Source organism: Talpa occidentalis, unplaced genomic scaffold (genome assembly GCF_014898055.3).
Source record: "Talpa occidentalis isolate TD23 unplaced genomic scaffold, MPIMG_talOcc4v2.1 talOcc4.14, whole genome shotgun sequence".
NCBI classification, from domain to species: Eukaryota; Metazoa; Chordata; class Mammalia; order Eulipotyphla; family Talpidae; genus Talpa; species Talpa occidentalis.
This window is the reverse complement of record NW_023601433.1, coordinates 88573784-88599156: the sequence shown is the minus strand read 5'-3', so window position 1 is coordinate 88599156 and position 25373 is coordinate 88573784. Positions and strand designations below refer to the sequence as shown.

At 56.7% G+C, this 25373-nt stretch overlaps 1 protein-coding gene across 1 annotated transcript; it reads right to left on the bottom strand.

Moving 5' to 3' along the window:
- Positions 1–4721: 4721 nt before the first annotated feature.
- Positions 4722–25373, bottom strand: BRI3BP (BRI3 binding protein). Its single transcript, XM_037511323.2, has 3 exons — positions 25161–25373; positions 16828–16930; positions 4722–9187 (listed from the first exon to the last, which is right to left on the bottom strand). Exons 1-3 carry the CDS (start codon positions 25371–25373, stop codon positions 8766–8768), a joined length of 738 nt encoding a protein of 245 aa, XP_037367220.1. The 3' UTR covers positions 4722–8765.

The following is a 25373-nucleotide window of genomic DNA, read 5'->3' as shown; positions in this document are numbered from 1 at the left end:
TTTTGTTAGGGGAAAACATGATGAAATTGGCTTATGCTTTAAAGGCCTATTTTAAATGTTCACGTCTAAGAAGGCAATGTGCTTAATTAGTGCCACTTATTTTCGTAAGAACAATGTTAGTGCATGAACAGTGCAAAGCTTGCACCAGTCACAGGAAAGCTTCCAGATTAAAGACTTTAATTCGCTGCACACTAATGTAAAGTGTTTGTATTTCAAAGTTATATGATGAGTATAGTACACTTTCAAAACAGTGACTCCGTGCCTACAGAAATAATCACTTGTAGAAATAAGTTCTAAAGTCCTCACTTGAGAGCATGGTGAAGGTGGACGCCAGAACCAACTTCAAATAACTGGAAAAAAAGGTACAAATGGAACGGAAATGACTGAAGTAGCACGAAGGAAGTGTCACTGAACTCTAGAAATATCAGGTGATTTAACCTGCTCTGCTAATGCCCAACCTTCACTCCTTCCAAGTGAGGACACAGTGGAAAGGCAGCACCAGTGACCCAGGACGTGGGTCTCCACCAGAACCACGTGTTGGAACACTTCATCTGGAACTTCCAGCCTCCAGAACAGTGAAAGGTAAATGTTTGTTGTTTAAACCACCTAGTGTGTGTTGTTTTTGTTACAGAAACCTAATCAGGCTACAGCAAGGATGTCTAGGGCCTCCCTGGTGGTGCAAGGGGTTGAGCCCAGCACTGTGAAGCTGTCCACGCCCTCTGCAGCTGTGAAGCTGTCGTACCCTCTGGAGCTCGAGTTGGATCCCTGACCGGGCAGGGAGGGTCCCACCGGGCACAGCAGACCTTTCCTGTCTCCCCTCTGCTCCCCTCAGCAGTGTGTTTCAGTCAGTCTGCCTGTTCTGTTCCCCGCTCTGTCTCTGGTGAATCCTCTCATACCCCCCACCTCTGGCCTGTACTGTTCTTGTATGCATAAATAAATAAATCTTTAAAAAATAAATATAGCAAGGGCATTTAACAGATTTACTAAGGATCTGAAGAGCTTTTGTTTCCTTGTGTTATCTTTGGATTAGAATTAACAATAAAATATAAAATAGGAAAGGATTACCAATTTAGAAATTAAAGCAGAGAAACTAAATAGGTATTAATGTAGTCATAAATTGGCTTTAATATTTAATATTAAAGTTAATTTATTATATTAATATATTAGACTATAGTTGGTTTCTCAGCTGTAATTTCTAATTAATATACATATATTAAATAACAATGATAAGTCCATTACATGTTACCAGAAAAACATTTTTATAAAAAATAACTATTTGGGGGGAAAAAAAAAACAAGTGAGAAGAGTTGCTTTGTTCTAGTGTTTGCAAATCCCTGAGGTCTAACTTAAGCAAAGACAACTAGACCCCATCTCTGCTTTTCTGTTGCCATATCACACACCCTGTAGTCTCCGGGAAAACTCTTGTTCCTTCGTGAGAGAGCCAGAGTAGAAACGCAAACAATTTTCGACACACACAGTATTTTGTGTGACTAGACCCAGACCACACTTTGAGAATGAAGGGCCATGCAAATGAACGAGTATTTTTAACCCCTGTCCATGCAAATAAATATATATATATATATTATGTGCAAATAACATTCAAATGTTTATACAATTCCCACAGCCTGGCTAAGCGTGTGAGGAAAGCATCTACATCAAAAGCCAGGATGTTGCAACCTCTTGCAGCCTCGGCTGGCGAGAGTCCCTGGGTTCTGGCTGCGTCCTGCAGCAAGAGCAGCTTCTCCCCGCGGGAGATGAGATCCGAACCCGAGGCGCGGGGGAGCCGGGGGAGGCGCGGGCGGGAGACCCGCGGGCGGGGCCGAGGCTCCTGGCCTCGCTGGGCGGCGGCGGGTCTGGGGGCTTGGCCTGCCCGCCCCCCCCCCCCCCGTGGGCCCCGCGCTGCTGTCCGGGGCGCTTCCAGGTAGCGGCCGCGTCACCCGGGGTGGGAGCCGCCCGAGCCGGGCCCAGCGCGGCCTCTCCCGCGGCGGGCGGACACCCCGAGGCAGGAGGACACCCCGAGGCGGGCGGACACCCAGAGGTGGGCGGAAACCCCGAGGCGGGAGGTCACCCCGAGGTGGGCGGAAACCCCGCGCCGCTATCTGCACCCCGCCCGCTGGGGGCCCGAAACGGGGGGGGGGGGGGGAGGAGGCGGGGGGGGGGGCTGAGCAGGGGCCGCGTCTGGCCCCCCACGCCTCCTCCCCGCGGACCTCGCGGGAGCCCCCGGGTGTCGCCAGCTGGAAAGAGGGAATGAAACGGGCAAACCCTGAAACCACAGAGGCCGCGCCCTCCAGCCCCGGGGGACACCCCGCTCGGCCGCCATGTCCAGCCGCTCCCTTGAGACAACTTGAAAAAGACACCACAAAAATGAAAGCATCGCCCCACCAGCAGGGAGACCCGAAAGCAGGGAGGGAGTTCTGGTTCCGGGGGCTGCAAGACGAGGCACCCGCCCCTCGCCCCGCGGGGTGGCGGCCACTGCCCTCGGGCCGCCGTGGGGCCTCTCTGAGCCCGGGTCTCCCCTGCGCCCCAGGGTCACCCTCGTGGCAGGGGCTGTGCCCTCTTCAAGCCCGGAGCACCTGATCCGGAGGGACCACCCTGTCACCGCAGCAACCCCTCCTGCCCCCCTCATGTCAGCCCCCTGCCCCTGGCCCTGAAAACTCACCTAAGGGAAACCAGGTGCATGGGGCCCCCTCACACGAAGCAGTTCTGACACGCCTGCGGGAGCTGCCCGGCAAGGACAGGGCTGTCCAGCACACGCCCCCTTGGAAGCAGGTTGCAGTAGGGGGCCCGGGGTGGTGCAAGTCACAGGGCCGGCAGCACTTGCTCACCGCCCTGGGGAGCACACCTTAGTTAGACTGCAAAGGATGTCGGAAGAAGGCACAGGAACAGGCCGATGAAGACTTTTTCTTCTTTTTTATACCCAACTCCTCTAAAGATTCCTAGGGTAAATGCCAGGAGCCTCCCAAGGGCAGGGTTTGGGGCTGAAAATCCCAGCACTGCACCAATCATATGGTTGGCTTTCTAATTTTATTTCATTTTTTAATTTTTTAAAAGATTTATTTATGTATGCATACAAGAGCTGGGGTGCAGGCCAGAGATGTGGGGGTGAGAGGATTCACCAGAGACAGAGTGGGGAGCAGAACTGGTGGATGTAATGAAATTACACTGCTGAGGGGAGCAGCTGGGAGACAGGAGCGGTTCTGCCCGCCATATGGGTTGCTCTGAGGCCAGTGGGGATTGAACCGGCACTGCAGAGGCTGCGGACAGCTTCACAGCACTGCGTTCAACCGCCTGCGCCACCAGGGAGGCCCTATGCCTTAATAATTTTTGAGTGATTATTGTGTTTCTGGAAAAATCCAGTGCTGGCTCATATAAGTAATGAAGATTTAAGCAAACTGTTGGTGGAAACACTCTTTATACTTCTTAGAAATAAGAATTCGTTGGTTTAATTAAAGATAGCCAACTTTCAGTTAAGACAATGCCTATCAGTAAAGGGATATGTTTTGGGGGGGATTGACCATCCAACTGTTGGTGAGACGTTGGAGGAACTGGAATCCTCAGACACAACTGATAAATGTAAAATGGTACAACCACTTTGAAAAGTGGCTTCTGAAAAAATTAAACAGACACTTTCATATGGGCCATTGATTCCACCCCTAAGTCTTTATGAGCGAGAAGTGAAAGACGCTATTGGTAATGGCCTCAAACTGGAAACCACCTAAACCCACCAACTGGTGAATGAACAAACAAGTGGAGCTCTCTCCATGCAGGGGAATACTACTCAGCAATGAAAAAGAGGGCACTATTAACACACTGGGTGGATTTCAAATACTTCTGTAGTATAAGTATGTCCCAATGTTGCATAGGATGTGCTTTTACTAAAAAAGTATCTTGTGTATCAGAAACTCAAATTTAACCCAGTGTCCTGTATTTTTTTTTAATAGAGGCATGTTTTTATTTATTTATTTGTTTGTTTGTTTGTTTGTTTTGTTTATACATGCACTGGGTACAGTCAGAAGCGCGGGAGGGTGAGAGAATTCACCAGAGCCAGAGCGGGCAGCAGAGCAGGCAGAAGGACCGAAGGACACTGCTGAGGGGAGCAGAGGGCGGCAGGAGGGGTCTGCGCGCCATGTGGGACCCTCCTCCGGTGGCCGGGGAGCAGCCGGGGATTGAACCAGCGCTGCAGAGGCCGCGGGCAGCTTCGCAACCCAGCGCTCAACCGCTGCGCCACTGGGGAGGCCCCTGTATTTTTTTTTAAAGATTATTTATTTATACAAGAACCCGGGTACAGGCCAGATGTGCGGGAAGGTAAGAGGATTCACCAGAGACAGAGCAGGAAGCAGAACAGGCAGATCAACGGAAATACACTGCTGGGGGAACAGGGGGCCAGACAGGAGAGGTCTGCTGTGCCATGTGGGTTTCTCCCCAGCTGGCCAGGATCGAACCTGCGCTGTAGAGGCTGCGGACAGCTTCACGGTGTGGTGCTCAACTGCCTGCGCCATCAGGGAGGCCCGCATCCTGTATTTTATCTGACAATTCTGTCTCCAAATGAACCCTTAATATCAAGACTCTGGAAATTATGACTCTTCTCAGATTGGGGAACGGAATCATCGAATCACCTCTTATCTCAAAACTGGGAACACTCCACCAGTGCCAGGCTGGAAGTGATGTGATGTAGTTAGAAGTCTGTACAAGAAAATTACACCAACATTTATTAAGCGGTAATTTTCACAATATTTTAATTCTGTTCTGAAATCCATCTACAAATATCTCTACATAAGACCAAAGCCAGTGATTTAATAAATAAGAGGAATGTATATATCACTTTGCAAAAAAATAAGCCTTATACATTTATTTATGTCTATATATCACATTTGTAGAATCAGTTTCCCCAGGCTCAGGACCAAACAAGTGTGTACACAGCACATACACACCACACTGTCAAATCAAGTGGGTGTATATCCTCAAATGAAAAGCTATATCAAATTCATAAGCAGATATACAAAACAGGAACCAAACCAGGAGTACACAGTGACACGTGCCGTTCCGTACAGACGTGGTTTCCAGTTAAGAAGAGGGAAAACATTGCTTGGCTGGGTTTTAAGTGAGCGCTAATCACCATCACCATCACAAGAAATCAGCTGAATGACACGGTTTTCAGGGGGTTAACACACATGCGGATATTAGATCAACACACAACAAAGCCTTTAAATCTGCAAAAAGACATTAGCATGGATGGACAGCAGCGCCACGGCTTCCCGGAGACAGACGCTGAGGACAGTCAGCTTTGAAGGCCACACACGGGGACAGCTGCCTGGGAGAGCTACACACCAGGAAACCACAGGCGAGCGACACGCAGAGCTCAGTGCGCTGACCCCAGCGCATCATGCCCACGTGGCCTGGGCGCTAAGGTGACTACTTGACCGTGAGGGAACACTCTGCAGAGACACAGCATCGCTCTCCTATCCAGAGGCGGCGCAGGGCCTCAGCCGAGACCGGGTTGCTGGGTGGTGAGAACTGGCTTTGTAGTTAAGTCAGTTCTAATCCCACCCCGGGAAGTTGTCAGGCATGAACCCCACCCCCTGCATGAGGCAGAGGGCATTCATTCATCAAAAGCATCTCAGGAAGCGGTGGGGAGATGGCGCTGGTTGGGGTCCCCATGAATGACAACATGTAGTAGCAGGTTTTAGATTCCACAGCAACTTTTTTTTTTTAAGATTTATTTTATTTATGCATATAAGAACTGGGGTACAGACCAGCTCTCTGGGGCTGAGAGCATTCACCAGGGACAGAGAGGGGAGCAGAACAGGCGGATCCACTAAAATCCACTGCTGAGGGGAGCAGTGGGGAGACAGGAGAGGTCTGCCGTGCCCTGTGGGTCAGCTCCCTGGCCGGGGATCGAACTCAGGCCACAGTGGCTGGAGATTGCTTGACAGAGCTGAGACTAACCCCTGCGCCACCAGGGAAGCCCCTGCGCCAGCTCTTTGACATGATGCCTCCCAGCCAGCTGCGGACAAACCCCAGGCCAGGCTAACAGCCTCATGGCTTATGTCCTCCAGCCAAGCAGTCCTTGGGGGCCCCCAAGTCTTGGCAGAACCCGCAAGTGGCCAACCCACCCTGCATGTCCCACTTAGGATGGGGTCCCCCACCAGCGACTTCCCACCACCTTCCTCCTCAAGGTCTGGCCGCTGTCCCCCTCTCGGCGTCCCCACCCACCCTGCATGTGACAGGCTCCCTGCTGGGGAGGGGGCGTGGGGGGGGGGAGGATGCCCCCCATGCCATCCCTCAGTCACTTCTAGAAACCGAGACCCCAGCACAAAGCCCAAGGCCAGCTTCCCAGAAATTCCGAGGCTGCTGCAGGGTGAGAGGGAGGGAACTTGAAACCAAAACGCCTTGGGCGGGTGAGGCTGACCGGCAGGGAACTACATTTGGGGTCCCGGGGAAGCTTGCTCAGTAGAGAGCCCAGGAAGGAAGCCCTTCCTCTGCCCTCCGTTCACGCTGTTTATTGTGATCCTGAAGCGGTGGGGAAGCAACACTGATTGACTTCAAAGCAGTTTTAAAAACAGAGCCTTCACTGGAACAGGGGCCCGGCTTTTGTCAGGAGGGTTTCGCGGTCACGTCTAGTAAGCGCTGCGCTGATGGGTCTACAGCTCTGAAGGTATTAAAAAGGTCTCTCCCGGACGTATGAGATATGGTACAAAAATACATTTTTCCACGTACAAAAGAGATGGGGGAGGGGGTAGCCGGGGAGGCGAGATACTCTACAAGCTTCCACAGAATGGAGGAAAAAAGCAAACACCCAAACTATTTGGGGTTAAGAATATGCCCAAATAAAAGCCAAATCTAGGCCTTAAAAAGCCAGAGTTATTCAGACCTAACATCTAGAATTTCTACTGGAATTTCAAAGAATGTTCTCCCATGAAGCGACTTCCAAACACAGCACAGGTTCTCAGTAGAGACTTCGGCCCCCGGAGCGTATCAGATCGCGCAGGTGGCGCCCGGGACTACACTTAGCCAACCTGGGAGGCCCAGTGCCAACGTGGGACGGTCCCAGCGGTGCCCTCCAGCCCCCGGCACCTCGGGCCTCCCGGACTTACTAGGACTCAAAATGGGTTTCAGGTCTAGACCTCAGGACGGCCTTGGGGGTGCACGTGGGAGGGTGGGGGGAGAGGGTGGCTATTCTACCCAGACCAGGGCAGGCCCTGCACACCGACGCAAAGGCAGGGAGGGAGGGGCAGAGCTGACGTCCCTGGGTCGTTATGCCTGATGTCTCTAAGGATCTGTGACCAAATCAAAATAATTTCAATCCAGAAACCATAGGATCAAGACTTGCCCCCAGCAAAGCCATAGAGCTGGACACGAACCCGATGTAGGAGAGCCGGGGTCCCCTTATGTGCACCTTAAAAGTAGAAGTTGTGACAAGCGTGCTCCGATGCCTCTGCCCCTTCGCCCAGGCGCCGTCCCCGAAAGCCACATAGGGACACGGCACGAGAGCAGTCGCCCGGCCGCGGGCCTCCCCAGGGGTCGCAGGACCAGGTTGGCTGCATCCCTGCAAGTCTGCAGGCAGGGATCCGTGAAGGGGCTGCTGGGTGTGTTCACTGGTGACCCCAGCAGTCTTCAAAGCTGCTTTCCCCCTGCCCTCTGGGTCCTGAAGGGGTCTCCCCACCACCCTCAATCCCAGCCTTGCAAGGCCCCCGTCCAGGACCCACCGCTGTCTACCCTGCACAGACTCTCCTACCCCCAGACACCACCTAAATGGGACCACAGACTCGGGCGAAGAGCACCTTACAGGGAGTTACAGGAATTTCAGGAAAAACAACTCAGCTCTCCCCCAAGGCTAGTTTATTGCTGCCCATGGTCCCTGAGGGTGGTTTACAAGCAGCAGCGCCTGGGAAATGCGATTAGCTGCGCACATGTGTCTCCCTTCCAGGGGCCTGAGGTGGCCCAGAACATAACAAAACAACACAAAACACTGTGAAGGGTGCGTCTCCCCTAAGTGGGCCTCGCAGGTGAATGGCAAAGTCAGGACACAAACTCCGGAGTGAGCACCAGCACGCCCCCCGGCATTTCCTCGCCTGGTCCTTGAGTTTTCTTTTACAAAAGGCTGAGGTGAAAAATACACCCAAGTACAGAGGGGAGAACAAAACGAGGGGTTTCTAACCAGTGATTTCTCCACTTCACCATATGGTCGGGGGCGCGGCCTGGCTGGCCTCCTGCGCCGAGGTCCCGCCCGGGAGCCAAGCGCCACGTCAGAAGGGACACTGGTCAACACCGGCCGAGCGCGTGTCAAGCGAGGCTGGGAACACGGAAAACGCACACGGACTCCAGCCGCCACAGACCCCACGGGCGAGAACAGGGCTCCCACCGCCAGCCCCCCGCGGCCCCCTCCCCGGAGCTGGAATACACTTGACTCCATCTGCCTTTATTAAAAAACCTTACAAAAGATGTATCGAAATACTTGAAAAAATTCCTTTCCGCTCTACACAGGCAGACCTCTCTCCCTGCACCGCCCTCAGGGTCATCGCCTTGGTTGAAAAAACACGCCTCCCCCCACTCCCGCGAGCCGCGCCGCGCCACACCACCACCTCTGCTCCCGGGACGCATCCCCCCAGCACATCGCTGGCCGGAAAGACCCCCCAGAGTGCCCGTCTCCTGCTCAGGAATGTTTATTACGATTGTTTGGGGGTCGGGGTTCTCTTCTTCCTCCTCTTCTTCTGCTTCCTGAGCGGGGGCGCGGGGGCGGGGGGCGCCGGCCGGCTGGCTGATTGTCACTTGCTGTTGGCGTGGTCGAGGCTCTCCAGCACGCGGTTGAGGCGGATGTTGAGCAGTCTGACCTGGCTCTCCAGGTGCTCCAGCTTCTCCTCCACGCTCGGCCCGCTGGGCCCGCTGTGCCAGTACAGGCCCATGGGCCCGGTCATGAAGTAGACGGCCACCACCAGGCACAGGGGCAGCACCGCGCCCTCCGGCTCGCCCTCGTACTTGTGCAGGATGTACACGCACGACATGGAGAACAGGAGGACGCGGGCCACCCAGAAGGAGCGGCCGAACATCCGGTGCAGGACGCTGAAGGTGAAGCCCAGCACCAGGGACAGGAACCAGTAGGCCAGGAGGACAACGCCTACCAGCAGGAGGGCGCGGGCCGGGCTGCTGGCCACCGAGGACGGGCTGAAGTACTGGGAGAGGTTGGACACTGCGGGAAGCAAGAGAGAGAAGCCATGGTTACTGGCGGCCAGGGCTGGGCAGCTCGGCTCATGGCCGGGCCTGGGCATGAGCTGAGGAACTAAGGGGAGCTGCCTTAGTGACCTACATGCTCTCGGCGCCTAAGAGGACAGGGTGACCCTGTCCAGGAATCCAAAACACCTCTCGTGGTGGGGCAGGGCCAGCAAACTGTCCCGTGGTCGCCTTCCTTCCACAGGAGCCAATGCCCAGTTTCAGGCCAGCCCGGGGCTGCCAGGGCAATGGCATTTCTCATCTTCTCTGGCAGCTCCATGGCTAAGCTTTGGCCAGGGAGAGGTCAGCTGCAGTGCTGTGACTACTTCAAGGGTTTTTTCCTAAACATAGTGGAAATGTGCCCTTTACCTCTTCTCCTGCCTGCTGAAATTTGGATGCGATGGCTGGAGCAGCTGTCTTGGACCATAGAGGAAAGGAAGTCACCTATTAGGGAGCAATAACATGGAAGGCACCTGGGGCTCAAGGACGATGTGCTACACAGTCACCTACCTGCGGGCTTTCACATAAGAGAAATTAACTTCCATCTTGTTTAAGCTTCTGTTATTTGGGGCCTCTGCTACTCACAGCCAAACCTAATCGTAACAGGTACACACACGAAGCTCCATCTTAAGCATGGAGGAGTTGCATCTTCTGTGTGCCCAACTTTAGAAAATTTTCAAATAGAAAAGTTAAGAGAACAGTGAAATAAGTAGTCCTATTGAAACCACCTAGGCTTAACGACTGTTAACACCTACCCCATTTGGCTTCATCCAAGTCATGCACATTTTTTTACTGGGCTATTTCAAAGATACACAGGTCATGCTTCAAAGAGCACGTTCCCCCCCACCCCCATTTTATTGACAGAACTGTCCGTGTAAGTACAGAATAAAGACTTACATAGACTGTGAAATGATCAACACAGTGAGTTCAGTTAACATCCGCCAGTTCATATACAAACAAACAAGAGAAAAAATGTTTTTTCCCTTGTAATGAGATACTATGGATTGACTGTCTTAACAGCTTCCAGACGTATCACACAGCAGTGCCAGCTCTGGTCACCCTACTGTATATGACATCTCCAGCACTAATTGGCCTTGTAGCTGGGAGATTGTACCTACTGGCCACTTTCATCCAATCCTCCCACCCCCAACCCTCACCTCTGGCAACCACAAATCTGATCTCTTTTCCCGAGTTTCTTCCTTCTTAGATTCCACATAAAAGTCAGATCACACAGTAATTATCTTTCTCTGCCTTATTTCCACTCAGCATAATGCCCTCAAGGCCCATCTATGTTGTACGAATGGAAAGATTCCTTTCTCCTGGCTGTATAATATTCCATCATGTACAGACACCATATATTCATCTGGTGATGGATGCTAAGCTTGTGTCCATGTCCCGGCTACTGTGGATAATCCTGTTATGGACGTGAGGTTGTAGGTATCTTTTCAGCTTAGTGTTTTCATTTCCTTTGGTTATACTCCCAGAAGAACAATTGCTGGCTCAAAGGGTAGCTCTATCTTAGAATTTCTGAGGGGTCTCCATTCTGTCTCCCACGAAGGCTGCACCAATTTATAATCCCACCAATAAAGCACACGGGTTCCTTCCTCCCCAGCAGCATTGACCTCATGTCTGTTTGAGGAGGGCCATTCTCACAGGTGTGAGGTGATCTCTTCTTGTGGTTTTGATTTGTGTTTTCCTATATATTAGTGATTCTCAGCCCCTTTCCATGTCCTTGGTGTGCCTTTGTCAATCTTCCAGGGGAAAATGCTCATCCAGGTTTTTGCCTATTTTCAACTGGATTACTTGTTTCTTTGCCACCAAGTTGTATGACTTGTTGATGATATATTTTGGATAGTAACCCCTCAATAGATAGAGTGTTTGCAAATGTGGTTTTCCATTCAACTAGTTGTTTTTTCATTTTGTTGATGAGTTTTGGGGGCTTGCTGTCTTGTTTTCACTGTGCAGAATCTTTTCAGTTTGATTTCATCCCACTTGTTTTTTTTTTTTTTTTTTATTTTATAGGTTGTGCTTTAGGGTTTAGATCCAAAAAGTCATGGCCATGACCCTTGTTAAGAAGCTTACCACCTATGTTTTCTCCTAGTTTTATGGTTTCCAGTCTTACATTTAAGTCTTCGATCCATTTCAAGTTAATTTTTGTGAGTGGTAAAAGATAGGGGGCTAGTTTCATTATTTTACGTGTGAATATTCAATTTTTCTAGCATCAGTTATTGAAGAGACTCGTTTCTCCATCCTTGACTTGTCAAACACTAGTTGATACTTGTTGACCATCTACTTGTGGGTTTATATCTCGGTTCTCCAGTCTGTTCTACTGCTGCCTGTTTTTACGCCCATACCATCCCGCTTTGATTATTATAGCTTTGTAGTATACCTTGAAATCAGGATGTGTGCTGCCTCCAGCTTTGTTCTTTCTCAGAATTGCTTTGGCTACTTGGAGTCTTTTGTGGGTGCAAATAAATTTTAGAATTTTTTTTTTCTATAGAAAATTCAATTGGAATCTTGATAGGAATTGCGTTGACTGTACAGATGGCTTTGGGCAGTATGGACTTTGGAACAATATTAATCCTTCCTTCCAATCCATGAACAGGGGATACTTTTCCATTTACGTGTGTCTGGATTTCCTTCATTAATATCTTATAATTTTCAGGGTAGGGAGCTTTAACTGCCTTGGTTAAATTTATTTCTAAGGTCTTACTGTCTTTGATGCTACTGTTGAAGGGATCACTTTTGAATTTCCTTTACAGATAATCTGCTGTTAGCACACCGAGACACTACTGATTTCTGCATGTTAACTTTGTGCGACTTTACTGAATTCATTGATTAGATCTAAGAGTTTGGATGGAGTCTGCAGGATTTTCTATAAAGTTCTGTAAAATTTAGGATGTCTATATACAATTTCACTTCCTCCTTTCCAATTTGGATGTCTTTCAGTTTTACAAAATGGATAACATTCTGCTTACAACCATGAAACTATCTTCATGCCTGTGAATATTAAATTCCACGACATCCTTCAAGCCTTTCCAGTTGTCCAGGAACACAGAGCTGTCCCCTCACGTCTACCCCTCGGGACCCGTCACAGCTCACGTCGGGCCGCTGGGCACGCCGCATCCTTCTCTTTCATCTAGCAGGGGTCCATCACGCTAACTCCGAAAGCCTGTGGGACCTCTCAGAAGGTCCTTCGTTCTAGATTTTTCTGTTTCTTTATAGTGTTGGAGGAGACAGCCTGGGTGTGTTTAATCGACACTAGTGGTTTTCAAACTGGGGTGTGTGTCAGCATCCCAGTGGGCCCATGGACGTGTGGCCCCAACCACGTCTCTCGCCAGCCTCCAGGCCTCTGCTGTGCTGCACTGAGATCCCTGGGCCGAAGCCCAATCAACTCTATACCTCAGGGAGCGAGAGTGGCATGGGGTGGGTAAGTGTGGACACAGAACAAGCCTGGATGTGCACCCCTGAAGTTGGGGCTTCTCAGGCCTCCAGATGCGCCAACAGTATGAATACCCTATCTTGGCACCCCCAAAGGGATCAGATTGCCCCGCACGTTGGCTGCCCTCTGGCTGACCTCATAAACAGCAACCTGTTCCAGAAGGGAAGGTGCAGAGCTCCCCAGGGTCCCCGAAAGCTATTGTCCCCCTCTAGGTGCCTGCCAGAGGCAGGGGGAGCACTTTGACTGAATGCAGTTTTGACTCTGGTGTTGATGTTCACATAACCCTGCAGGCGAGACTTAACCCAATCTCTCCATCTCAGGACCCCGGGAGGGTTTATTCATGTAGCTTCTGCCTCTTCATCTTTACCATGTTAGAAACCCCCGCTAGCGTCTGATAAATTCTTAAAAAAAAAAAAAAAGGCGCTGTGACTCTGTGCTTGAATGTGCCTCGTGCTTCCAGGCGAGTTTTCGTTCTTTTTGTCTAGTTTTGTTGAAAAGTAACTGACAGACACCCCTTGTAGGTCAAGGTGCTCAGCCTGAAGCTCCGGTTTACGTGCATTGTATGGGCTCATTTTTCTGACTTAAGAAAAAGGAAGACTTGATTTTTTTCAGAGCAATTTCAGGTTCCCAGCGCGGGAGGCAGAGGTTTTTGATACGTTTTAAACGTCGCTGTTACTCACCCATTTAAAACTACAATGAGCGGGTCTCCCTTGGTGGCGCAGCGGTTGAGCGCTGGGCTGCGAAGCTGCCTGCAGCCTCTGCGGCGCCGGTTCGATCCCCGGCTGCTCCCCGGCCACCGGAGGAGGGTCCCGCATGGCGCGCAGACCTCTCCTGCCGCCCGCTGCTCCCCTCAGCAGTGTCCTTCGGTCCTTCTGCCTGCTCTGCTCCCCGCTCTGGCTCTGGTGAATTCTCTCACCCTCCCACGCTTCTGACTGTACCCAGTGCTTGTATAAATAAATAAATTAAAAAAAAAAAAAAAAAACTACAATGAGCTCATGAGAGGTTAACAAAAATGTAGTTTTCACAGGAAACAGGCCGGTGCGGCGCCCCTCACAGGAGGGCGGCGGGGACGGCGGGGTGGGCGCCTCTGCAGCCCCGGTCCGCTCTGCGGGAGCGGCCGGAGCCGCACGGGAGTCGGGCCCAGGCGCGCCCGCGGCCACGAAGGTCGTTTAAAAATTTCTGGGGCCCTTGAGCAAAGGGCGAGGAGGAAGGCGAGGAGGTGCGTCTGCGGGAGGCCCCGCCCGCCCAGAGGCGTCTCCCCGCTGGCGCCCCGGGGTCCCGGGTGAGGGGCGCGGCGGGTGAGGGGCGCGGCGCCGGCTCTGCGCTCACAGAAGGCGCGGCCGGCCCGTCCCTGCAGGCCGCGCTCCGCGCCGCTGCGCCCCGCGCCTCAGTGGCCCCGCGCCTGCGGCCAGCGACCCTCCGGCGTTTCTCTTTTCCTTCCGGCTCGTGTCACGGGCGTCCGCCCTTCCGGCCCGTCCCGGCGCGGGGAGGCAGGGGCTTCTTTTTGACGGCTGAGTAGTACTCCACGCGCGGCGCGGCCGAGGCGCTGGCGGGGCTCTGGGGCCACACCCGCGGGCGGGGTTCGCAGACAGTGTTCAAACACGAACAATGGTCGGGGAGAGGATGTCCTGAGCGGATCCCACGCAGGCTTCGTGGACGCCGCCCCCGCCCCAGACCACAGCCCTCAGGACACTGGGAAGGAGAAATCCCGTCACCGCCGGAGGGAGGGTGGCCGGACCGAGGGTGGCGCTGGGCAGCCAGGTCGGGTATAAAACCGGACCCGTGGCCTTGGGGGCTCCCGCTCCGTCGCTCGCCCCCGGCTCCCGGCTCGCGGCAGCTCTCAGGCGCCTTTGGGGTTCCAGGTCGGCGGGTCGGGGAGGGCGCGTTTGACACTTCGTCTCCCGCTTTTCTCCCCGAGCCGCGTCCTCATCCCCTCCCTGTGAGTGACCTTCGTCGGCCTCCCGCCTCGCCCGCAGCGGGGCGCCGGCAAGTCCTCTGAGCGCGCGGGTGGGGACCCGCAGCCAGGCACCCCGTTTTGTATGGGGGCTGCCCCGGAACACCATGACGTAAACATTTTTAAAAATTAATTAAAAACAAAAAGAACGCCTGGCTCCGGGCACAGCCTCCGCGAGGCCCCGCACTCCGGGCCGAGCTCCGCTCGCGTCCGACATGCCGGCGCCGCCCCGCCCTCCGGCCCGCGGCGGGACGAGGAGCCGGGCCAGGGAGAGCTGGGGCCGTGGGCGGGAAAGGGCCGAGGGCGGGGCCGGGCCAGGGCCGTGGGCGGGGCCAGGGCGGTGGGCGGGGCCGGGCCAGGGTCGAGGGCGGGGCCGGGCCAGGGCCGTGGGCGGGAAAGGGCCGAGGGCGGGGCCAGGGCCGTGGGCGGGGCCAGGCCAGGGTCGAGGGCGGGGCTGTAAGCCACCCCCCCCACCCCCCACCCCCCCCCCCGCTCAGCCAAGGCCCCAGGGCCACGCCCAGGCTCCTCTCAAGCCCCGCTCGGCTGCCCCTGACCCTTCGGCCGCGCAGCGGGGCTCCCCGAGCCGGGCTAAGTTCTCTCAATTGAACCCAAGGTTCAAGGCGGGAGGTGGGGTCCCCGCGGCGGAGAGGGCGACAGCAGGTGACCCGGCCCCCCACCTGTGCCCCGCCCGCCGCTCCGCCTGAGCCCGACCTCTGACCCGCAGGCGGAGTCTCCGAGCGGGCGGCTGGCCCTGGCCAGGGGCGCCCTCCGCTGGCCGGCGCGTGACCTTCTGAGTGTGACCGTGGTGACAGGAAACACACCTGGATAAACCCACCGTTTCCCACGCCGCGCGCGACCAGGCGCCCCGTGGTTGGAAACACAACCGTCTGCACCCCGACGGCACTTCTCTGAACGACGGGGCTTCTGGAAGGGGCTGCAGGGGAACGGACCACACGACCAGAGGGTTGGAACTTCCAGGCTCATCCCGACCTCTGGGAAGGGAGGGGACAGTGAATCCAAGCCCAGAGGTGCCCACGCGTCGGGGCCTTCAGAAAACCCAAAGCTGGGGCTCGGGGGGCGCGGCGGCGAGCACGGGGGCTGACCAGCAGCCTGCGCCTGCCTCGCCGCACTCCTGACTAATCCTGGGAAGGAGCCAGTGTGCAGCGCCCTGGGGCCTGTGGGCCGCTCTGAGGAGGGGTCTGGGGTCCCCCGCTTGCAGCCAGGTGGTCAGAAGCGCAGGTGACAGTCTGAAGTGGGATTCCGGCCCCACGGGCTCCACACCCGGAAGCTGGTGTCACGATTGAGCTCCATTTGTCGACGTCTGGCCGGTGTCCGCAGAGATGGGCGTGAGCTGCTCGGTGGGCGGCAGACACCGTGGGGGGGCCGAGACTGCACCGGCTCACATGGACCCCCGCTCTCCTTCCGCAAGCCTGGGACTTGGGCCCGTGCCAGCAGAGGCACCGACGTGACTGGCCCCCAATAAACACAGGGAGCTCAGTGTCTGAGAGGCATCGCCGGGACAGCAGCGCTCAGCGGCCTGTGCCTGGTCCCACTCACCTTCCCCTTTGCTGGCAGAGCCGAGTCCTTTGCACTGAGTCACGGCCGTGAGGGCCACCAGGTACCGGCCCTGGAGGGTCCCCGGGCCCTCACTCTGGGCCCTGCAGACTGTGGAAGAGGCTTGCACCAGGGCTGTGTCCTTCAGCTCAGCATGTCCAGGGCTGCCTCCGGCCCTGGAGCACAGCAGCGAAGCTCCACAGGCCGGTTTAGCAGCATCCCGGGACCCCATACAGTGGCCAGTCTGGCAGCGTCCTGGGCCCCATGTGGCTCGTGCAGCCACTGATGATTGACCACATTCTCAGTATTAAATTCCTTTCTGCCTAGACAATGGGGTTTCTTCTGTGTTTATTGACTTTTCAGTTGTTTACGTGACCATGGGATTCGGGGAGTACCACTTCACCCCCCACGAATGCACGGGCCTCGCTCACCTCCACCCAAACCAACAGCGCGTTCTCACAGATGCCTGTAACCCCGGCAGCTTGCCTGGGATGGGGTGGGGGGCACAGGGGGGTCAGCACCTGATCTTGAGTACATCTGGGAACCTCAGCCCGATGACCCTTCACATGTGCCGCCGTCACAACAGGGATGTTCACCGTACCCCGAGTGCCCCCTCAGTGCCCTGTTGCATACCGTGAGAACCATTCCACGAATGCCCCCCAACACCTACCATCGAGTCCAAGGACATCCAAGATGTCTGTCCAGACTTTCCACACGGTCTCCACGAACATGTCCACTCCCAGCACAAACCTCTCGGTCAGCCTGGTCAGGAACTGCGGAGACAAGAGAACGGTCACCACCAGCCTGGCCAGCTCCCACCCTCCTAGTCACAAGCCCATCGCTCGCATGTCAGGGGGACACACTGGGATCCCTGGTGCTGACAGAGCAACTCTGGACTTGGAACCGGGGCTCCCCCACCTGAGCGTCCTGGCACCTGCACCCCGGAGACTCTGGCTGTAGGGACCAGCTGTCTCGGGCGTTTATTCACTCCAGGTTCTCCAGAATGGGCTCGAATGATGTGAGCATGGGGGTTTCACTTCACCTTCCTTTTTGGGGGTATGTGATAGTACGGACCCAAGGCCCAAAACTCCAGAGCCACAATGGGGAGCCCAGTGAGGACTCACACCACTGCACCTGAACCCCTTCCCAGAGCACTGTCACCGCCACCCCTTACAGCACTGGTGAGCACGGCACCCAGCCCCCGCCCCCACGGGGTGAGCCACTCTGCGGCTTTGCTCGTGGACACTCTGTCTTGGGGAGACCCGAGGCTGGGCCGTGTGGAGCGGCCTCGTTCTTTTTGAAGATGGCATGGCTCCTGGTGCCCCCGCCCTGGGCTGCACAGTCGCCGCCTGGGTGTCCTGCTCGGACGGACCCCAGGACAGGAGGGGGGGGGGCAGCCAGGGCAGCAGAGGACCCGGTGACCTGAGGCTGGGCGGGAGCTTGGGCAGCCGCGGTTCCAACCCAGCTCCGCCCTGCGCCCAGGTGAGGAGGGGTGGTCGACTCTAAGGCCTGTATGTCAGGGCTCTGGCTGACAAAGGAGACAGAGGTACCAGCTTCAGCGACACCCCAGGGCTGTCGGTACACGGGGAAGGCCGGAAGCCCCGCACCGGGACTCTGCCAGAAGCACCGGCCCCCGGAAGGCAGCGCTAGGACGCGGATGAGCAGCAGCCCCCAGGCACCCGGGGGGAGGGTGGGGAGACCAGCCCTGGCCTTCCACGCAGAGCGCGGGGCGGGCACCCCACGGAGGCGGAGAGCAGATCAGGGCTGCCAGGGTGGCGGCGGGGGCCGCCAAGGCCCGGGTCTCTCTGGGCCATGAAATGGCTGCGGTGGAGGTGGGCCGCCCGGCATTCTACGCTCCAGGGGGGGCTTGCACTGTGTGTGAACGGCACCCCACAAAGCTGCTGTTAAAAAATGGAAGGATTTAAGAAAGGTAATGGGAGGATTGGCACTGGAGGGAGAGGAGCCTTGCCGAGCTGGCCAGGAGGACGCGGAGGGAAGGGGGCGTGGACGGCGGGGGGCAGGCGCTGCGTGGGTCTGGGCCTGTTCTTTTTTAAGCACTTCACCGCCGTGTCAGCCGTGTCATTTACATACCGGGCGGCTCACGTCTTTGAAGTGTGCGACTTGGTGGTTTTTAGAACATTCGCGAGGTTGTACAGTCGTCACCACGGTCAGATTTAGAGTACTCGTCACCCCAGGAGGAGCCTATCCCATCAGCAGCCACCCCCACCCCGCCCCCAGGCAGGCCCTCTCCTTCCTGTCCCACGGTCCTGCCCGGCTCTGTCCAGGCGGGGTGAGGCCTGGCCCTCTCCGGCCCACGGCTCCACTCCACCTCCCTCTCCTGTCCCGATCCTTTGAAGGACGGGCCACTTGTACACTTTCGTCAACAGAGTCAGTTAAAATTTGTCAAAATGTAGGGGAAAAAGGCTCCTGGCTACGAGAAAAGGGCCCAGGGTCTTTAAGTGGGCACCCACGCCCTCAAGGGTGAGGCGGGAGGGCCAGTCCCTGCAGCCAACCCTCCGACCTCTCCAGCCTATTTCCTGTGAAATGGGAGGGAGATGCTGCGCCCAAGGGCCTAGGGTGGCCACACGGGCAGGGCTGGGACACAGCACCCCCAAGGACAGAGGCCTGGCCCTCGCCCCAGTCTGGGCCGTCAACTGCCCCCGTGGGTCCTCAAGCAGGTGCACAGAAACCCGAGACCCCTGAGCCACGGCCGCCCTGAAACCCGGCAGGGGGTAGAAGGAGGGCCCTGCAGGGCTGCACCGGGAGCCGCCAGGAACACCCTGACCACGTCCCCTGGTGAAGAGGGCCCTCCGAGGGGTGCGCCCCAAACCCCCATCGTCTTGACCGGCACCTAGAATGTGGGGGTGCTGGGGACAGGCCTTGGAGATGATACAGGTCGGTGAGGGGGTGAGGGCAGCTAACTCCCCCATCTCCGGTCCGAGGACCAGCCAGACAAGACCAGTGAGGATGCAGGGGAAGAGGGCCGGCTGCACCAGGAGGGACGCCCAGGAAGACCATCCCCGGCCACGCCTGGTGCAGGTTCCCAGCAAATTCCTGGTGCTTGAGCCGTCCGGTCTGGGGACTTTGCTGTGGCCGCCGCAAGATGAACGCAGAGGTCACGGCAGAGCAGAGTGCTCTGGTGACGCCCCAAACCTGCCCAGAGAAGCCCCGGGGTCTCACTGCAAGTTCAGGGGCACATGGGGACAGTGCTCAGGACACAGGACAGTGGACAAGACACAGAGGACACATAGGACAGTGGCCAGGACACAGAGACACATGGGACAGTGGACACACAGGACAGTGGAGGGGACAGAGGACACACCGGACAGTGGACAGGACACGGAGGACAGTGGACAGGACAGAGACAAAGCTGAGCTCAGAAGCCTGGCGCTGGTGGCCAGTGTGTGGCTCTCTCCTCGTGTGAGTTGGACAGCTTTGAAAGTGAGGCAAGGAAGACTCTGAGAGACGTGGGAGGAGACAAAAGGACCGAAGGTCACGATTTTATCGCCCTCTTACAGCAGAGGCCGGACCCAACCCCGGGGAGGGGTGGGGATGGTGGTTTCCTGCAGCGTAACCTCTCTTCACCCCTCACCCCAGACACTTGCCAAGCGGCCCCAGGAAAATCAGGCAAAAGAAGCCGCCGGAGGAGGAGGGGCTCAGAGGCTCCCAGGCCTGCGAGGAGCACACCGGGGGCACCGTCTGCACAGAAAAGGCTGAGACAGGACGGGAAGGGCAGGAGGCAGCTGGGGCACAACCGGCTGGGCCAGGGCACAGACCCTGGTGGGACCCTTTTTTATAAAAGAAAAAAAGTGTGTCTGTCATGGACAAGGAGAGACAAGGTTGGGAATACAGGTGAGCAGCTCGGGACCCCAGCAGTCCCTTATTCTAATTTCTCTGCACTTTAAAATTTCTGAAAGTTGTGGGCCTCCATGGTGGCCTAGGGGTTGACTCAGACCCACCACCGCAAAGGCCTGAGATCAATCCCAGGCCAGGGAGCTACCCACAGGGCGCAGCAGACCTCTCTGTCCCCGCTGCTCCCCTCAGCGGCGTATCTCAGTGAGTCCACCTGCTCTGCTCCCCACTCTGTCTTTGGTGAGTCCTCTCCCCCCACACCTCTGGCCTGCACCCCAGTTCTTCTACACACAAAAAAAAATTAAAACATAGTTTTAAATTTCTGAAACTCCAAAGTTGGAGGAAACACAATTGTTTCCCAGGACGCATACATGTCCAAATCCATCCACTTGTGTGTTTTTGTGCATTTATTCACCCTGAGGTATGTCAATTACAGCAAAGCTGTGAAGTGCTGGTGGCAAAAAGGACTGCAAAGTGTCAAAGTTCTATTGCTCAAAATATTCTCTTGCAAACAACAAGCAATGTAAATCTCTTAAAAAAAAAAAAAAAAAGTGCCTCCCCTGGTGGTGCAGCGGTTGAGTGCTGGGCTGAGAAGCTGCCCGCAGCCTCTGCAGCGCCAGTTCGATCCCTGGCCAGTTTGATCCCCGGCCGGTTCGGTCCCCGGCCACAGGCGAGGGTCTCACATGGCGCGCAGACCTCTCCTGCCGCGCCTGCTGCTCCCCTCAGCAGTGTACTTTGGTCCTTCTGCCTGTTCTGTTCCCCGCTCTGGCTCTGGTGAATCCTCTCACCCTCCCGCGCATCTGGCCTGTACCCCGGTTCTTGTATAAAAAAATAAATAAATCTTTAAAAAAAAAAAAAAAAAAAGACCAGCAGCTCAGTGGGAAAATGGCAAAGAAAACAAAAAGCAGTTTCCAGAAACGCAGCGGATTCTGAAGCCCCAGCAGCCTGTGTAGCTCCACACAGAGAAACCATAGGGGCCCCAGGAGCTTGGCTGGAGCAGGGGGATGGAAGCCGTGGGGCGTAGTCAGCATTCGGGTGTGGGGTCAGGCCTGGCCTGAGACTTAAACCGTGTACTGAGGGTGCGAAAGGACAGCCCCGGGGTACGCAGCCAGTCGGAGAGTGGAATCATGGGGCGGGAAGCCACAACAACCCACTTGGAGAGCTGCGTGCTTGTCACTGGGGGCGTTCGCTGGGCACACTCCATGCAGAAGAGAACACCCATTACACTGCAATCAAGATGTTAGCACGACCAGGCCTCGCGACTCAGCAACTCCATGCCCGGCAGCCCACTGCGGTCCCCTGGCCTGGCTTAGGAAACGAGCGAAGCGGTGATCAGCAGGGGCGGGCGCTGTGGGGCTCTGCAGCCCTCCAGAAAGAAGGAAGTTCTGTACTGGCCAGTTCTGATCTCAAGAGGTGGTGCAGGACAGCATGTATCCTGTGAAAGCAACAAAACCACTGCAGGGGGTGGGGGGCGGCCTATCCTAGTGTTTGGGGCGGCTCTAGTTGGCTGCTTGGGAGTCAAGGGATGGGGGCTGAGGAGGGAGCAATATGTATTTTCTTAAGCTCTGAATTCTCTGAAATGACACCCCATGCAACTACGCTCTTATATTTTACACATAGGTACAACAGCGTTAAGCCCTTTTAAAAAGAAAGAAACGAGGCCACCCTGGTGGCGCAGGGGTTAGTCTCAGCACTATGAAGCTTTCCGCAGCCACTGCAGCAAGAGTTCAATCCCTGGCCAGGGAGCTACCCACACGGCGCAGCAGACCTCTCCCCTCAGCAGAGGATTTCAGTGGATCCACCTGTTCTGCTCCCCACTCTCTCTGGTGAGTCCTCTCACCCCCTGCGCTTCTGGCCTGCACCCCAGCTCTTGAATGCATAAATAAATCAAATAAATCTTTAGGGAAAACAAAAGCACAGGACAGGACAGGAGTGGCCACCCTTTCCTGTTAATTCGTCTTCCCGGATCAACCAACCCAGCTCCTGGGGGCAGAGCACACCTTTCTCCCGGGTCTTTGCAATGTCTTCCCGGATCACTAAGGAGTCTGCATTGTTAACCCTTGGGGCCTGCATAGTGTGACCCGGCTGTCCTCTCCCCAAGGTCCCAGCCACACAACAGCGCTCCCTAAGCCTCACCCACACCACACCTGTTCCCTCCGCTGGGATGACTGACCTATGGCCGGGACCTCATTCAGGTCACTGCGTTCCACTTACTTCCAGCTCTGCAGTTATGAGCGTGAGCACGCCCCACTTTTTACCACTGATTAGCAGAGCTGTGGGGAGAGGCTCACCAAGCTTAAACAAAAATGATCTACCGTTTTTATTCCATCCTCCTGTTCAGTTTCACTGGTGGTGCTGAGCACTCAACCTGATTAGATTGACTTCGCACTCATGCATTCCCCCACCCCCACCCCACCCCCCGGCCCCCGCTACCACACCACCAGGGGCAGTAAGTCCATTCACAAGGTATGCAGCCATCCTCTCGATCTGGTTCCAGAACATTCTCATCACCCCAAGTGGAATCCCCCCTAGCAATATCTCCTCTGCTTTCCGTCTCTACAGGCGCCCAGCAGAGGACTCTCAGAACACGTGACCTCTCCCGTCTGGTCTCTGTCATCCTTCCAAGGTGCGGCCACCTCGGCACAGGTGTCAGGGCTTCATCCCTTTCCACAGCTAGTCCTCGCACGTGGGACTTTCTCCATCACCAGCTGATAGACAGACAGCGTGTCCACTTCGGGGCTCTGCTAGCACATGTGCCAGCTGCGAGATCATTTCTCAGTGAACAGGACTGATTCGGAGGATTCCGTTTCCTCCACCGTGACCTTCTAGCACTAACGACACGCTTGTTCAGTCGTGCCAAGGATCCCCTTCCACCTAGCCCAAGCAAAGGTGGCACAGCTGGGATGGGAACCCGTGCCTGCTGGACATGCCTAGACCAAGCCAGAGGGCTGCGGCTCTATTTTAGACCAGTCCTAGGTTAGACTCTGGGGGTTTCTTCAAGCACCCCCAACTCCACAACCCACCCTGCAGGTCTGCTCTAAGAGTCAACCTGACACTAAAAGCTACTGACCGCTTGGCTGGTCTCGGGAGGAAAATAATGGCAGGTCAGGCTCCTTCTAGATGCTATGCAGATGGGGGACCGGGCAGGGTCGTGAGGCAGGAAGACCAGGGTCCTCCAGTCCTGGCTCCGCCACTCAGGCTGACCCGAGGCCGGTCACTCGGTCACTCTCTGTGCCTCACTTCGCTCGTCTGTTAAGTGGAAACAGCGGCAGGACCCTCATAGGTGGGATAAGGGTTAAATGAGCAACTCTAGCGCGACGAGGACCCAGCAGAGCCTGGGGAACCAGTGTTCGCGTCGTCTCTGCAAGGCCCCGGCCCTGCTTCACCCCCACAGCAGCCCTGACCGCAGGATTCTCAGATTCTTGGCCAGAATACGGCTGCCTTAGTGATCCCAGCCCAGAGGTTAAACCCTTCAAAATCTGATTTACACTTCATGGCAGGGACCTGAGGTTCTGCACCCAGCTGCTGGCCGAGACGTGGCTGCTAGTGCTTACCCCGCACAAAAATGTCCAGTTTCTTTTTGTTGTAAAACAAGTGATTTCTGCCTCCAATTTGCTCGGGTGGTAAATTCATTTTGTCTACGACCTTTCTGCCCAGGGAGTCCAGCAACCTTTGAATTCAGGTGTCAAATGTGCTTTCTCCTCCCTTGGCCACCTACAACCGCCCCAAATGCCACCCTGCACCAGAGGCCGGTGCACTCCCATGGAAGGCGGGGTGGGGGTGGGGGGGCTTAGAAGTCAGTTCCCACCCAGCGAAGCTGTCTCTGTTACCCAGTAACAACACACAGTCGACTGACTCAGGTTTGGGTGTCTTCTCCCCTCCATCTGAAGTACCAGGATACTGTTCTTCTTAACCCTGAAAGTCCTTCCGGCAGAGGTAAGCAAGATCTCTGGGTACCTGCATCGGGATCAAACGCGACCCACTGGCCCTGCTCCAGCCTGTCCTCTGGCCCAGGAGGGGCCCTGATTCACCACCGCAGCCTCACATCCTTACATCCCTAACATGAAATTGAGGCTTAAAAAGTGAAGTCCGGGGCCTCCCTGGTGGCGCAGGCAGTTGAGCGCAGCGCTGTGAAGCTGTCCACAGCCTCTGCAGTGCCGGTTCAATCCCTGCCGGCTGCAGAGACACCCACATGGCGCGGCAGACCTCTCCGGTCTCCCCGCTGCTCCCCTCAGCAGTGGATTTCATTAGATCTGCCTGTTCTGCTCCCCACTCTGACTCTGGTGAATCCTCTCACCCTCCTGTACCCCGGTTCTTGTACAAATAAATCTTAAAAAAAAAAAAAAAGTGAAGTCCCTTGCTCAGAGTCATCCACCCCCAACTTGCAGGCCAACTTCTCCCCATTCCCAAACCCCACAGCCAGAAAGCGCCAGAGGTGAACGGAAGTGCAAGGCTGAACCCCGAGAACCACACCTCCGCAGGCAGCGTGCCCCACTGACTTCCCCTTTCTGGGGGCTCCCCGGTGGGCTCTGGCCGAGAGGGGCCACGCGGCGCCGGCCCGAGGGGCTCCGGGAAGCGCCGGCAGCACCCGGGGGTGGGGACTGGGGTCCGCGGGATCGGAAACCGCCACGGCGGGTAACCACCGCTCCCGGGCGGCACACAGTGGGTCTGCGCGCGGGGGGGTCACCGCGCCCGGCAACAGGGCGCAGGCAGCGCCCCTTCTCGCCTGGCCCCACAAACAAACAGGCGGCACATCCAGGAGGCGGGGGCGCCGGGGGGCGGGGGCCGCGGGGGGCCCGGGGGGCGCGGGGCGCCTGGCTCACAGTGGGCGCGCGGCGGGGGGCGCGGGGGGGCGGGGGGCGGGGGGCGCGGGGCGGGGCCCCGCCTGGCTCACGGCGGGCGCTCGCGCGCGGGGCCCGGGTGAATGGGCGGCGGGTCGGCGCGCGGCGGGGAGCGCGCCCCGGGGCCAAGGTCCGCGGCGAGGAGCGGCGGGCGGGCGCGGAGGCCCCGACCGGAAGCGCCCGGCCCGGCCCGGCCCGGCCCGGCCCGGCCCGCAGCACCCGCCCGATCGGCGCCCGGCCGGCCGGCCCGAGCCCCGAGGCCGCGCGCCCGGGGCGGGGCGGGGCGGGCGAGTGACCGCGGGACGCCCACCTTCTGCGCGGCGCGCACGTTGTCCTCGCCCAGCAGGCTGCCGACGCTCTGCGAGAAGGTGCTGGCGGCGCGGCGCGGGCCGCTCTTCTCCGGGCCGCCGCGGCCCCGCGCGCCCTGCGCGCCCGGCGCCAGCAGCCCGAGCAGCAGCAGCAGCAGCAGCGGCGGCCGCAGCCCGGCCCGGGCCCGGGGTCCGCCCGAGGCAAGCGCGCCCAT